Below are 13,938 nucleotides of genomic sequence, written 5' to 3' on the forward strand. Positions count from 1 at the left end.
TCCTCCGACCTCATTGGGAGAGTGTTCCCGTTTACCTGGTGCAGCCCACTTGTTTTCTAATCTTTTATTCCACAGATTGAACGACAGGCCTCTGACTCCGTTTGTCTCCATCAACTCTTCTCTGTGTTTCCACTTCTCTGTGCCGTATTGTTTTGATGACAGGTACCTGAAGAAAGAACCATCTGTTTGGGCTCTTTCCAGCTGTGGGTTGCCATAAACTTGAAAATTTAAGGACAAGTGGGAATCTGTTCGGTGAGGAAATAATTATATATTTTTTTTAAACTTAGCAAATACCTGCGATAAAAAAATGAGACACAGCAGGAGCAGTAACTTTCCGTCCGTCAGCTGGACTGTAAAAGTTAGTATCGGAGGTGTTTCAGACGAGTCCGGTTATTCGACTGGGACCAAATGAAAATCCTGCTGTCTCTGTGATAGACAAATCACCGTAATGTTCTCATAACATTCCAGTGGAAACTAATATCTCGCCCGGGGTGGTCAACAATATCCCTGGAATGAGCGTGTTGTATTTTGAGATATTTTTATCTCCTGCGGTGTCACTATAATATTCATACAATATTCCTTCAGGGAATTATGGGCCTGCGGCAATCAATAGTGGGTTTACTATGACCTGATTGTACTGACAGCATGCAGCAGTGGTCTCTCGCTCTGTCTCTTTCTCTTTCCACGCCTGATTCTCTGGGGGAGTCCCCTGCCACAGTGAGCCGGAGGAAGGGGGGAGGAAACAAAAATAGCAATATCCTCCAACAAGAATCATATCTGACACTGGATGTCATTTTCTAGAGTTTCCCCTCATTCCCCACTGCAGCGAAACTGCTTGTAGAACACACCCACACGTGAAGTCGTCCGCTCACACAGGAAACACACATTGCGCGCTGACACACACACACACTTGAGGACTCTTCCACCTCACACACACATAAATGAGGGAGAAGCATCATGGGGATATTAATGGAGCCGGAGACACAGACAGAGTCAATTGAGCTTTTAATAGAGCATCTCCTCTTCCTCTGTGTGGATAAATAATACAGCAGTCAGCAAATCTAGATCTAATAGATGATACTGACCTTTGGGGGGGAGAGAGAGTGAGACGGAGAGGGATACACACACACACACACTCACACACACACTCACACACACTCACACACACACACTCGAGTGTCAATAGAGGCGAAGCGCTCAGACAAAGCATCTTAATCAGAATGCGACGAGGTGGTGATCAATCAGGAGGATGACGACGTAGCAGAGGCGTAGGGGCCCTGACCTGGGCTGCACTGCAGATAGAGCAGCGAGGCTCGGCCGGGCCCCTCAGAGACCCTCCTTTCTTTGCTTCTCCTCCTCCCTCTTTGTCTTTTCTCTCCCTCTCCGTGTCGTCCCTGCCTCTTCTATCTCTCTCCATCTCCCTCTTTCCATTTTGATTACTCTCTGCTGCCTCGTCTCTCTCTCCCCCTCCCTACCTCCCTATATTTCTGTCTGGTACCCACCATCTGTCATCCGTTGTCTTCCCCTGTCACCCCCCCTCGTCCCCGTTCCCCCTCTCCCACTCATTTTCACTCCCTCAATCCAATTCAAGGAGCTTTATTGGCATCATAAGATGAATTTTACTGTCTTTCTGGAACATTTGTCTTCCTCTTACTAACTCTACACTTTTTAATGCAGCTCCACAAAACTCTGCTGCGGAGGCTGCGCCAGTCACGGCCGGTCACCAGTGAGTCCCTCACGTCAACGCCGGGAGCCAAGGCCCTGAATCGTTTATTTCCTTGCTCATGTACGAGCAGGGTTAAACTAAATGCTACTCATCCCACAATGTTTTACAAGCACAGTGGAGGAGCGAGTGTTGTAAAGGAACAAGCAGCCAAATAAAAACGTCCACACAGTCTGAGGATGGCCTTGAAGGTGACCTGTATGTGTACAGTGACACCATGTGGAGACACTCTGTAACACATCATTGTGTTGTAATGAGCTGCAGGAACCACGGCTGATCTGTTTCTATCTCCACCAGGGTTGTTTATTATTTGTTGATTTGTTTGTTTGTTTGTTTGTTTGTTTGTTTGTTTGTTTGTCAGCAGGATTGTGTAAAATGTGCTCACACCAAACTTGGTTGAGGGATGAGACGTGAAGAAGAGCCTGAATGATCTGGATTTTGGGGACTGATGCTGATGTAGATATTGTGGAGTAAATAATTAATATATCAGCTGATATATAAATAAAGAATTGTCAATTATTCCTGAGACGTATTTATAAAACCCTTACGACAAAGAAATATAATAGAGGTTTGATATTTTACCATAAACTCTGTTATAAATAACTATGAATAAAAAGAAACTACAAATACAACCAAATAACTTGAATTTAAAATTGGTCGGGCTTTAGGAAGAACCTAGTTACTTTTGGTGGTGATCCTGTTAAAGGATCGATTCAAACTTTGTTTTATTCCTTCTCTATATTTTCTTTCCTGTATTTTCATAAATTTCTCAAAAAATAATGTAAGAATCTGACAGATTAATGGTTCTGAGATCTACAAGTTTGCCTTGGCTGTGGTATTCACTCCCCTGGTGCCATTTTAGATCTCAACACTCAAAAAGTTATTTTTCACCTCTGTCCTTTTCGTCCAACTACAGAACCGACTTTGGCAAAACTTGGTGGAAGGATGAAACTTGGGCCAAAAAAGAATCCATTAAACTTTGTCTTGGATCCAGACAAAGGGACAGATGCACTTTCTTTGACATTGCAAGATAGAGCATTTTCTGACATTTTCCCCCTAGAGTCTCATTCTAGTTTTAATACTTTATTTTTTCCTTATCTACCTCACGACACAAGAGCAAAATGTCAGACCACTACAGGAGTTTCGCAGCATGTTGGATGAATCAGTAAAAACTGAGAATTAATCCTGTAGGTTGTAATATTTGCTGTTTCTTACTGTTCCTCTTTAAATTGGCTCCGATTATAGATTTTGACAATTTACAACATGTTCAAAACCATGTGTTAGAAGTGAAGGCAATGTCATACATTGTGAAACATATCTAAACATATCAAAGTCAACTTTGTTGTTAGTTCTGCCACATGTACGAGACATAGAGGGGATTGAAATTCTGTTTCTCTATAATTACCGGTGTAAACACAGAAATAGACAAAACACATAATAATTATAAGAATAAAACTTTATTTATACAGCCCTTTTGAAAAACAAGTTCACGAAGTTTCACGCCTTACACTGGGAACCAAGAGCAAAATATATAAGTACGCAGAATATTAAGTACTTAAATGACATAAGAACATAACATAGGATGTGAGTGCTGCAAACCAGAATAGTGCTAAAATGGATAAAAAGGGATCAATCTGCCTGCATGCAGTGAAATAAATAACTTATTTGATCCCCAACTTCTCCAGAGAGCCGGGTGAAATATCAAAAGAACAGTTTTCATGTTATTTCCATGTTAATCATACTCAGATTAATCATATTATACTCAGATGTCAGCAGAACAAAGCTGTAACATCCCAGGTTGGTGTGTGAGAAGAAGCAGTGAAGGTTCAGACTCATCCTGTGTGTGACTCCTCCGACCTGAACTCGTGAGGCTGAGGTTCGATTCTCCCAGACTCTCTAGTACTTTTCCAAGAGGAGATGTCAGCACTTTGTGCGAGGGACTTGTCTCCGTATCCAGGAAGTGACGGTGAGGACTGAACGGGGTCGAAACAAGCTGAGGGAGGTCGTCCTGTCTCTACAAAAGAAGTTGGGTGGAAGAGGAGCTCCGTCAAGCTGGACAGACACAGACCTGGACCGGAAGTTGTACGTTTGGCCCTTCAATATAAAAAGGCACAGACCTGGGTTGTTGAAATATAAAAACATTCATATTCATCTTCATAATCGTTGGTGTGTGACATCTAGAAAATGCATATACACTAAAAGTCTGGTGGTCGCCAAAGTGGGGGGGCACGAGCCAAAAAGGAGCCACTCAACCTTGTCTTCTCTCAGCTAGAACATTATGTGCCCCCAGATTATCTGTATGATGCCTTCTACTCATTCCTTTACAAAACATGCAACATACAAGCATTACAACATAAACTGTGTGTGAAGATGGATAACCACTCTCCACTTCCCCCCCCCCCCCCCACTATCCAGAAATTAAGCCAAAATATCCTCCATCGGAAAAGTTGTCTACTCGTCCCAATCCTCCAGGATCCAAAATCCTGAATCTCATTGTTTCTTGAGAACCTAATAAAAACCCCTTGAGATGATCAGAATCAGCTTTATTTAGGAATTTGGCTCTAGTGTAGTTGCGCTCAGTGTACTTACACAAATAGTCACACAATTAACCACAGACTACCAGAAACTAACTGATGTTATAGATAGATAGAGAGAGAGAGAGAGAGAGAGAGAGAGAGAGAGAGAGAGTTAGATAGGTATAGATAGATAGATAAATAGATAGAGAGAGAGAGAGAGAGAGAGAGAGAGAGATAGTTAGATAGGTATAGATAGATAGAGAGAGAGAGAGAGAGAGAGAGAGAGAGAGAGAGAGAGAGAGAGAGAGAGAGAGTTAGATAGGTATAGATAGATAGATAAATAGATAGAGAGAGAGAGAGAGAGAGAGAGAGAGAGAGAGAGAGAGAGAGAGAGAGAGAGAGAGAGATAGTTAGATAGGTATAGATAGATAGAGAGAGAGAGAGAGAGAGAGAGAGAGAGAGAGAGAGAGAGAGAGAGAGAGAGAGAGAGAGAGAGAGATAGTTAGATAGATAGTTAGATAGGTATAGATAGATAGATAGATAGATAGATAGATAGATAGATAGATAGATACCACAAAATAAATAAACCAAAAAAGGTTAATTCCTCCATCTCTGTAAAATCACGTTGCTTGACGGAATTTTAACCTTTTATTTTGAAAATATGAAGCGGAAGCCCCGTGTTGCATTCACTGGCTTCCCGTTCTTCTGCCTGTGGGAATCTGGGTCCTGAGTGAAAAACACCGTCCAGGGGAGCGACCAACTTCTGCGTGTGTTTTTATTACCGTTATTTTTTTTTTTTCATTCCTCCAACCGCCTCGCCTCTCTCTCAGAAAAACTTCCCCGGCCGAGAAGCGGCAGAGCGCGGCGCTGACACCGCAGCTTCACCGACGGAGACGCGGCGGAGTTGTTTGTGAAGTCGGGGTGAAAATGGAGAGCTCAGCTGAGTGAGAGTGGGGTGAGGAGGCTGGGTTTGGCAGAGCTGCGGGTCCTGCCCTTCTGCTAGCTGCTAGCTAGCATGCTAACACACACTCCGAAGTTACGAGGTGAGCCTCAAAGTCACTCTGTCACTTGTTTTGTTAAAACGATTGTGGATGTTTTTACCGACAGTCGCACAGTTTCCATACGTTGCCGAGAGAAGTGGTCTGATGGTGTTTTGGGTGCAGAAAGAAAAACCACTGACATGGCTCAGGCCTTATCTTAACTGAACTTAAACACACTGTAAAGTATCTTAAGTACATTCACAGTGTCATGTTTCATTTATTTTATTATGTGTTCACTTGATTTTAAAGGAGCTTTCTTCTTAATCAGCTGTTTTCATGTCTGACAAAGTAAAGGAAGTTGTTACACATTTGTTACACAATATTTCTAATAATAACTCCAACAAACTTTCTGGTAATTGAGTTTTTTTTCTTTTTAAAATGACAAATTAAAACTTGTCTGTGATCAAACCCTGCACGAGCTGACTTTTACAATATGTCCTCCTTTATTGGCAAAATGGCAAAATGGCAAATCCCTGTGCACACAATGTTCACAGGAAGCTGTTGCCATGTCAGTATTCAGCATATATCCACAGACACGGTGCACGTCCATGTATCTGTTGAGCCCAAACCGTGAAGTCTCGAGTTTCATATTGCATTTTTACGTTCTTCCTTTCAGAGCCTCCCTCCGCTGTGATTCTCCAGGGGAGCTGCTCTATCTGCAGTCCGACTGCTGCTGACGCTGCAGCTTCTCCCGATGGATCCCAGCAGAGTTGATGGTGTGATTGTCTGTGGACGTTCTGCGTGAATCCTGAGGACGATGATGCATTTCTGCTAAAGGCGACCATACTTGGTTCAAAGCAGCTCTTCTCCTGATCAATCGTTGTTTGTGCAGCGAGGATCCAAACCCACCGTTGCAATTTTCTCCATAACATTTTAACGTCATCTGAGATGGGGCCCTGGTAGCTTCTTCAAGGGGTTTGAGGTCCCCCCCCCCCGGCTGCATACAGTGTGTGGGCATAAGACCCAACAACACAGGTCTATAAAAGAAAACTGTGACCCGATGGTAAAGCACTTGCTGTGGGAGTGGAGACGCCCGACGTGATTACCAGAATGCATTAATGAGCTCCTCGGCTGTTAAACTGGACCTAAGTGGATGTATTGCTTGTGTTCATGAGCTGTGACTGCTGATGCCAGCTCATTGGGACTTGAGGGGGTGTAATCAGCTTTATTCATGAACCCTCTGACTCCGCGTGGGTACGGCCTGGATGTTGGATGTCCTGAGTGTGTTGAATCTGCTGTAGCGGTGATGAGGCAGGGCTCCTGGTGGCCTGCGTGGCTGAATGGGCAGCGGCCCAAGGTGATGTGATGGGTTGCAGGAACAGTAAGGTCCTCCCTGAGCCTCCGGGGGATGTTCAGTTGGACCTGGTCAAAAAGGTCAGTAAAAGAAACTTATAATAAGTTGATCATGTCCTCTATTAAAAGTCACGTAACTGTATTGAATGCATGTCACAGCTTCTTACAGCCTGTCTTCAGATGTCATGTTTTGTCAGACCCACCAAATTTTATTGATATAAAAGCAGAGAAAACTATGCTATCCTCACGTTGTCAAGCTGGTGCAAGAAAATACTGTGTTTTAGCTTAACGAGGAAAACTTCACTGTAGATCCACTAATTAGTGAATCTAGCTACTTATTAAAGATTTGTGTTTATAATTGAATGTGAATTATATTATTATAATAACATTATTTGATGATTTTTCAGGTTGATCCTCCGCAGCCCCCCCCAGACAGATATCTTCAAGCACTTCATACGAGGGGATGGCACTGGAAGCAAGATGGGCGGGGGTGGGGGCGGTGACAAGGCCGACTCCACCTCCCCATATCAGGCCCAGGCACAAGCTGCCACTCCTACCGCTTCCGCCCAGCCGCCCAAGGACCCGTCCGAACTGTCGGACCCTCAGCGGAAGAAGGTGGCAAAATATCGAGCCAAGTTTGATCCACGGGTCACAGCCAAGTACGACATCAAAGCTCTGATAGGACGAGGGAGTTTTAGCCGGGTTGTTCGCGTGGAACACAAGAGCACGCGGCAGCCGTACGCCATCAAGATGATAGAGACTCGTTATCGGGAGGGGAGGGAGGTGTGCGAGTCCGAGCTGTGTGTTCTCAGGCGTGTTCGTCACACCAATATAATCCAGCTGATGGAGGTGTTTGAGACGGCGGAACGTGTCTACATGGTGATGGAGCTCGCCACTGGAGGAGAGCTCTTCGACCGGATCATCGCTCGTGGCTCCTTCACAGAGCGGGACGCCACCCGGGTGCTGCAGATGGTGCTGGACGGCGTCAAGTATCTCCACACGTTGGGGATCACTCACCGAGATCTGAAGCCGGAGAACCTGCTCTACTATCACCCCGGGGCCGATTCCAAGATCATCATCACCGACTTCGGTTTGGCCAGCAGCAGGAAGAAGGGGGACGAGTGTCTGATGAAGACCACCTGCGGCACGCCGGAGTACATCGCGCCTGAGATCCTGGTGAGGAAGCCCTACACGAACGCTGTGGACATGTGGGCGCTGGGGGTGATATCGTACATCCTGCTGAGTGGAACCATGCCGTTCGAGGACGACAACCGCATGCGGCTGTACCGACAAATCCTCAAGGGGAAGTACAGCTTCTCCGGAGAGGTGAGGATTTACAGTAGATGCAAGTCACACACACACGCTCTCCAGCAGACTTCACCCATATTTGGACAACATTCCTCACACCGCAGGAGGCTTTGTCAACAAATTTCCAAGAAGTTCAGCTTTTCCTGTGAGGTGGCACGATTCTAACACTGATACACACATTTTTGCACTTAACTCCTCCATTCTCATTCTATGTCCATTTCGACCTCATGTACTTTTTACCTCAGTCTCATTTATTCAACCTCTCTAAGTCAATATGCCCCCCCCCCCCCCTCCCCTGTGTGTGTGTGCACAATAATTTATGCTCTATCTGTGTATCTAGTTGGAAGAATGCTGACTAGTCTGTTCCTTTGTTTCATAGCGTGGGATGTTTATGTTGCAAGTGGGTTTTACCAAAGAGGCCCTCGGTTAATGTTTGCCCCACATACAGCTTCTGCAGCGCAGATAATAGCTCCGTGGTTTTGTCGTATTTTACAGGGAGTAGTCGGATCATCTCAGTTTCTATGCCCCTGTGGCGGCAGCTGGAGGCTTTAGGTTTTCGGGTTGTCGTTGCCTTTTTCGTTTCTTCAAATTTGTTGGGCTCTAGGATGAAGAGACTAGATTTTGGGGGTCAAAGGTCAAGGTTGGTGTAACCTGATGTTTGTCCCAATGCTGTGAATGTGATACGCTTTAGGAACGCAGGTAGTTTTATTATATCTGGCACAAATGACTATTTGCAATCACGAGGAACTGAGAGGATTTTGCTGTTTAAAGGTCACTGTGCCCTCACAGTGCAGGTTCTTGGCCATAACTCAACAATTAATATGTTAATTATGACAAAATACACTTTATACGTTTTATAAAATTCAGTCAAAGTCAGACGTGGATGTTAAGTGCAACTTGGCTAGTTGAGTGAAGCACACAACCCTGAGGTGTGAATTCTAATCTGTGGATGAGTCCAGATTTGAACCTGACATGTGAGATAAAGTCACATCTGACCAATCATCCCCACGAACCCTGTTTTTTAGCTGAGGGGTTCAAATAGTAAAGTAACACTGACTGAAAAAGAGGTTTGTCTCCTTGTTCACTGTCTTAATCTCTACGAATATGAAATAATAGCAAAATTGTGCTGCTGTGATGGTTCTGCATTGATTGGGGTATTTTGAATAAGCTTTTAAGTGAGAGCTGGAGCAGACTCTAATGTTTTTCCCTCAGGGATTTGTTCTTTTACAGCTGTGACAAATAATGTTCATGTTTACAGCTGCAGTCCAGGAATGAATCACAGCCTGGACAGACAAAAAATGTAGAGTCGTGTTCTTAAGTGTTTGTCGGAGGTTTTGACTCACGACTCGTCATTTATACCAAACAGACTCAACAGATGTTTCCAAAAACATTTGATATAAAGGACATTTTATTTTACATAAGATCACATGGAAACTTGACATTCAGAGACACAGGAAATTCAATATCAGGTCTGACAATTTAAAAAAAAATCTAAGAAGTCACATTGTGTACAATAAACCTAACACAACAACAAAGTACTGTTTTTAGTGGACGGGACATTATCAGCTTTCTATTGCTCTGCTGCCCTCTTGTGTTTAGTGGAGGGAGCTTCATACACAATTATTTTATCAGGTTCTATTATATACTTTTTTACGTGCATTACGAAGGAGGTGACAAAAATAAATGTGAATAAAAGAACAAAATAATTATTAACAGCACAAACTGAACTTATAACATTAACAATTCCTTTTCCGTTGATTAGTGCTATGTGATGCAGCTACGAGGCAGAGTATTAGAAACAGCTCTGCGCCCACATCTCAGTTAGGAAACCACTGGTTTAATCCTGGCACTGACTCAGCTTGTTGTTAACATGTCTCACATCTGTCTCCCGTCTCTAGCCGTGGCCCAGTGTGTCCAACCTGGCCAAAGACTTTGTGGAGCGAATTCTGACGGTGGACCCCAGCGAGCGGCTCACCGCTGGCCAGGCCCTCAAGCACCCCTGGGTCGTCAGCATGGCCGCATCCTCTTCCATGAAGAACCTACAGCGCTGTATATCTCAGAACCTGCTGAAGCGGGCGTCTTCGCGCTGCCACAGCACCAAGTCGGCACAGTCCACGCGCTCCAGCCGCTCCACCAAATCCAACAAAGCCCGTCGGGTGCGTGAGAAGGAGCTGCGCGAGCTGAACCGTCGCTATCAGCAGCAGTACAACGGCTGACGCAGGGAGCGGGACAGCTAATGACTGCAGCGGACCTTGTACTTTAAGGGAAACAGCACTACAGAGACTGATCTTTCACAATGACTGCCACCATTCTATGATGCTTCCAGTGTTAAAGGCCAAAATGGGTTAAAATCCCCCAAAAAACCATTGCCTTTTTAAAAAAGAAGGCAATAATGTGACTGAATCAGTTTCTTCAAGCAAAAATCTAATTGAGGTTGAAAAGTAACTGAGCCAATTGAGGCGATTGAGCAAATCAAAGGTGATTCCTGATCCATAAAGACAGTGAAATGAATGCGATCCTTATGGTATTGTGTCTCCTGATGAGGACACAGAAGGACACACCAGCGAAGTGTTTCATTCCATCATCTCTCCGTCCGTTCCTCCACCTTCTCCTGGGCTGGACGGTGCCTTCCACTCCTTTTTTCATTTTTGTCTTTCAATTCCTGTGTCTCTACATATTTATTTATTATTGTTGACGTGATTATTAGTCTCCATTCAAATGGTCACTGGATAATGACCTTCTGCGAGGATCTGTTGAACAGAGTTCTGGGTACTGACGTTTCTAAGAAGAAGGGGATACTTCTAGAAGTGGGGAACCCAACCCCCCCCCCCCCTCACTCATTCCTGATTGAAAATTGCTGTGAATTTCTTATTTTACTTATTGTACGGACCTTGTCTTAAGATATGGACGATGGAAACACACTGCAACACCACCACGCTATTGAAGGCCAAAATGAAGGCATATTTTCTAGTAGTCAATTCAAAGCTTATCTAATCTTGCCATTACTGCTCTGTTAACATCAGTGTTCGGATGCTGTCAAAAGATTGTGAAGCTGTTCTGTGTTTAATCTTAAATGTATTGTATTATACAGTCCTACTTTTATTTTACTTGACCCCAAAGGTGTTAGCCATTAGCCTGCCCTAATAGAGAAGAGCAGTATTCAAATCATTCATTTGACATATTGGTATGTGGGTTGATAACGAGGAGCATGTCGGCCATTAATATGTATGTTTTTAAAACGTGATTTACGAAAACCTAGCATATGCATTTTTTAGGAAAGATTTTAATTTTTCTCTTCGTGTGCACTTAATTCTGAATCGATCGAGGTTTAAAGGGAGAGTTCACCCAGGAAATGAAAAATTCACTCATTATCTCCCACAAAACACTTTTGGAGTTTCAGGGGTAAACAGCGTTGCAGCTGAATCCAATACAATTGAAGATATTAGTGAACTATCTTCAGATGTGTAAAAACAACAGAAAAAAACCTAACATGCCTCCATACTGCTCGTGTGGTGACATCCGAGTGTTTGCAAAACCCGATATTTCATATTCGACTCTGAACGAGGTAATCTTTCCAAGTTTTAAGCCTCAAAGTCTAATATCTTCTGACGAGGTGCATTCAGGGACCGTTGGAAATGCTAACGTCTGCTAGCTTATCCACTTCTGGTGGACTTTTCTGGTGAACACGGTGGAATTGACTTTGTTTCCAGTGGAATATGAAATGTCGGGGCTTGTGGACACTTTGATGACACCACACGAGCAGCATGGAGGCATGTTGTGTTTTTTCTGTTGTTTTATTACGTCTGAAGATAAGTCACTAATATCTTCAATTGTATTGGAAACACTTCACCCCGTGAACTTTCCCTTTTAAGAGCAGAGCTGTAGCTGATCAAATCCCCAACATCCACAGTAACGATGTTTGTTTATAGTACAACACACTCTTCTGCTCTCTCTCTCTCTCTCTCTCTCTCTCTCTCTCTCTCTCTCTATTCTCTTCTTTTTGAGTCTGAATCTTTACCAGTACAATACCCGTCATGTGGATGATCATCGTCCTCTCATGATGACGTATTGTGACCACTGCACTACTCAGAGCTGGAGGTATAATAACAGTATACTGAAAACTTTAGTTTGTGTGATACTGTGGTGTAGTTTGAATGATCAGGTGCTTCACTACAGTTCAGTGCTCTGGATTTTACTGTCGTTTCTTTTTGTTGTGGATGAATTTCTAATGATTCCCAGAGATTCCTGGCATTTAATGGTCTTGATTCCCAAATCTGTCAGAAACTGTGATATTAGTAGTAACACAAAAAATTGATGGGCCTCGTTTTCCTTTTTTTGTTTTATTTCTTTAATCTGACAAAGCACTTCATGTACAAAGTTGAATAGAGTTTTGTTTAGTGTGTCTGTTATGTATTTGTCAGTGGACTCTCAGTGTAAATCAGATGGTACATTGTGGCCTTTTCTTCTTCATATGAGTGTTTTTGCTGTGATCTGCCCGCCCCCCCCTGACTCATAAAGTGAACTCTTTAACACGTACTGGAAACCTAACCGAGCCATGTCAGCTGACCTCAGTCTTTCCTTGTGTTTTTGTCTGTCGGCCTTCGCTCGCTCCAGAATGTCGTTTCTCTGATGCTACTCTTTCCATTTTCCTTGATGTAAGGATATTTTTTTACTTTCCTTGTCCCTCTGCTGTCATCTGATCTGATATCTCACCTCCTGGTGGGAGAAAACTGTTAGTGCATTTGTTTTCTTAAGACTGTAAGTGAGGCTTGAGTCATAACTGGTATCACAGCACTTAAACCTGAACTCTGCCTGTGTTTGAGAGATACGTTGCCCAAGATGTGTCCGTTGTTTCCTTTTTCACGGAGAAAATGCCTGTGGTCATATTTAAGTACACATTGTCAGTGAAGTATCATTGTCATACTTTCTACAACACAGAAGCCGCCTTCATTCTGGCTGCTGGTTCACAGATTTCTTATAGAGCAAAGCTTATGTGTGAAATCAAACATTTTCAACCCTTTTTAAAAAGCCATATACAAGAATCACAATCACAATGATTTGAAATCATTTGGAACTCAAACGAAACTGCAGTGGCTCAATTAGTCTGCAGCATTTCCAAGTACTTATTGTATGTTCAATTATAACCAAAATGAGTTCATTAGCAGTCTTTGCAGAATGTCAGCAAGTTTTCGTTTCCTGTTTTTTACATAATGTGTGTGTTTGATTATGTATAAATGCTGTCCTAAATGAAGTAGCCAACTCAACACTGTTGCCTGAAAACAGTTGTTCATCTTTTGTTACTGTGTCAGAATGAATAACACTTTGATTCCTCTACCATTAACTTTTTTATTTTTTTTAATGGTAAGTTGTATGTGCCAATAAAACACCTGAACCAGACTTTTCACATTTCATTTGTTTTATCAGTGGGTTTCTCTCTCAGCACTGATATCAGCCCTGATTCTGTCTGTCAGACAGATCTATACTGTCCTTATATCTATGCATCTATACATATATCTATCTTTACATCTATGTATACATCCATATATCTATCTTTACATCTCTATATAACTATACATATATCTATCTTTACATCTATCTATACATCCATATATCTATCTTTACATATCTATACATATATCTATCTTTACATCTATCTATACATCCATATATCTATCTTTACATATCTATATATCTATACATATATCTATCTTTACATCTATCTATACATCCATCTATACTATATATCTATACATCCATATATCTATACATATACTTATCTATACTATTTATAACTATATCTATACATATATCTATCTTTACATCTATCTATATATCTATAATATAAATATCTATACATATATCTATCTATACAGTACATCTATCTATCTCTCTATCACAATAAGTCCTGTTATAATAAAGTTATGTATCGCTGCTGGCTGTAGACAGCGCCCTCTGCTGGTGGAGACGCAGCATCACACTGTGGAGACACTGTGCTACAGTGGTATCTGTGGGCCCTCTGGTTGCCAGGTGTGGTACTACCCTTCCACACACTACCAAT

The 13,938-nt window shown here is 42.8% G+C and overlaps 1 protein-coding gene across 1 annotated transcript; it reads left to right on the forward strand.

Moving 5' to 3' along the window:
* The first annotated feature begins 4,866 nt into the window (after window positions 1-4,866).
* pskh1 (protein serine kinase H1) lies at window positions 4,867-11,442 on the forward strand. Its single transcript, XM_034587794.1, is given in 5 exon segments — window positions 4,867-5,282; window positions 5,896-6,653; window positions 6,980-6,994; window positions 6,996-7,898; window positions 9,779-11,442. Coding segments are annotated over 4 exon segments (1,305 nt in total). The 5' UTR covers window positions 4,867-5,282; window positions 5,896-6,584; the 3' UTR covers window positions 10,097-11,442.
* The last annotated feature ends 2,496 nt before the right edge of the window (window positions 11,443-13,938 follow it).

This window comes from Hippoglossus hippoglossus, chromosome 6 (assembly GCF_009819705.1).
Source record: "Hippoglossus hippoglossus isolate fHipHip1 chromosome 6, fHipHip1.pri, whole genome shotgun sequence".
Taxonomy (NCBI): Eukaryota; Metazoa; Chordata; class Actinopteri; order Pleuronectiformes; family Pleuronectidae; genus Hippoglossus; species Hippoglossus hippoglossus.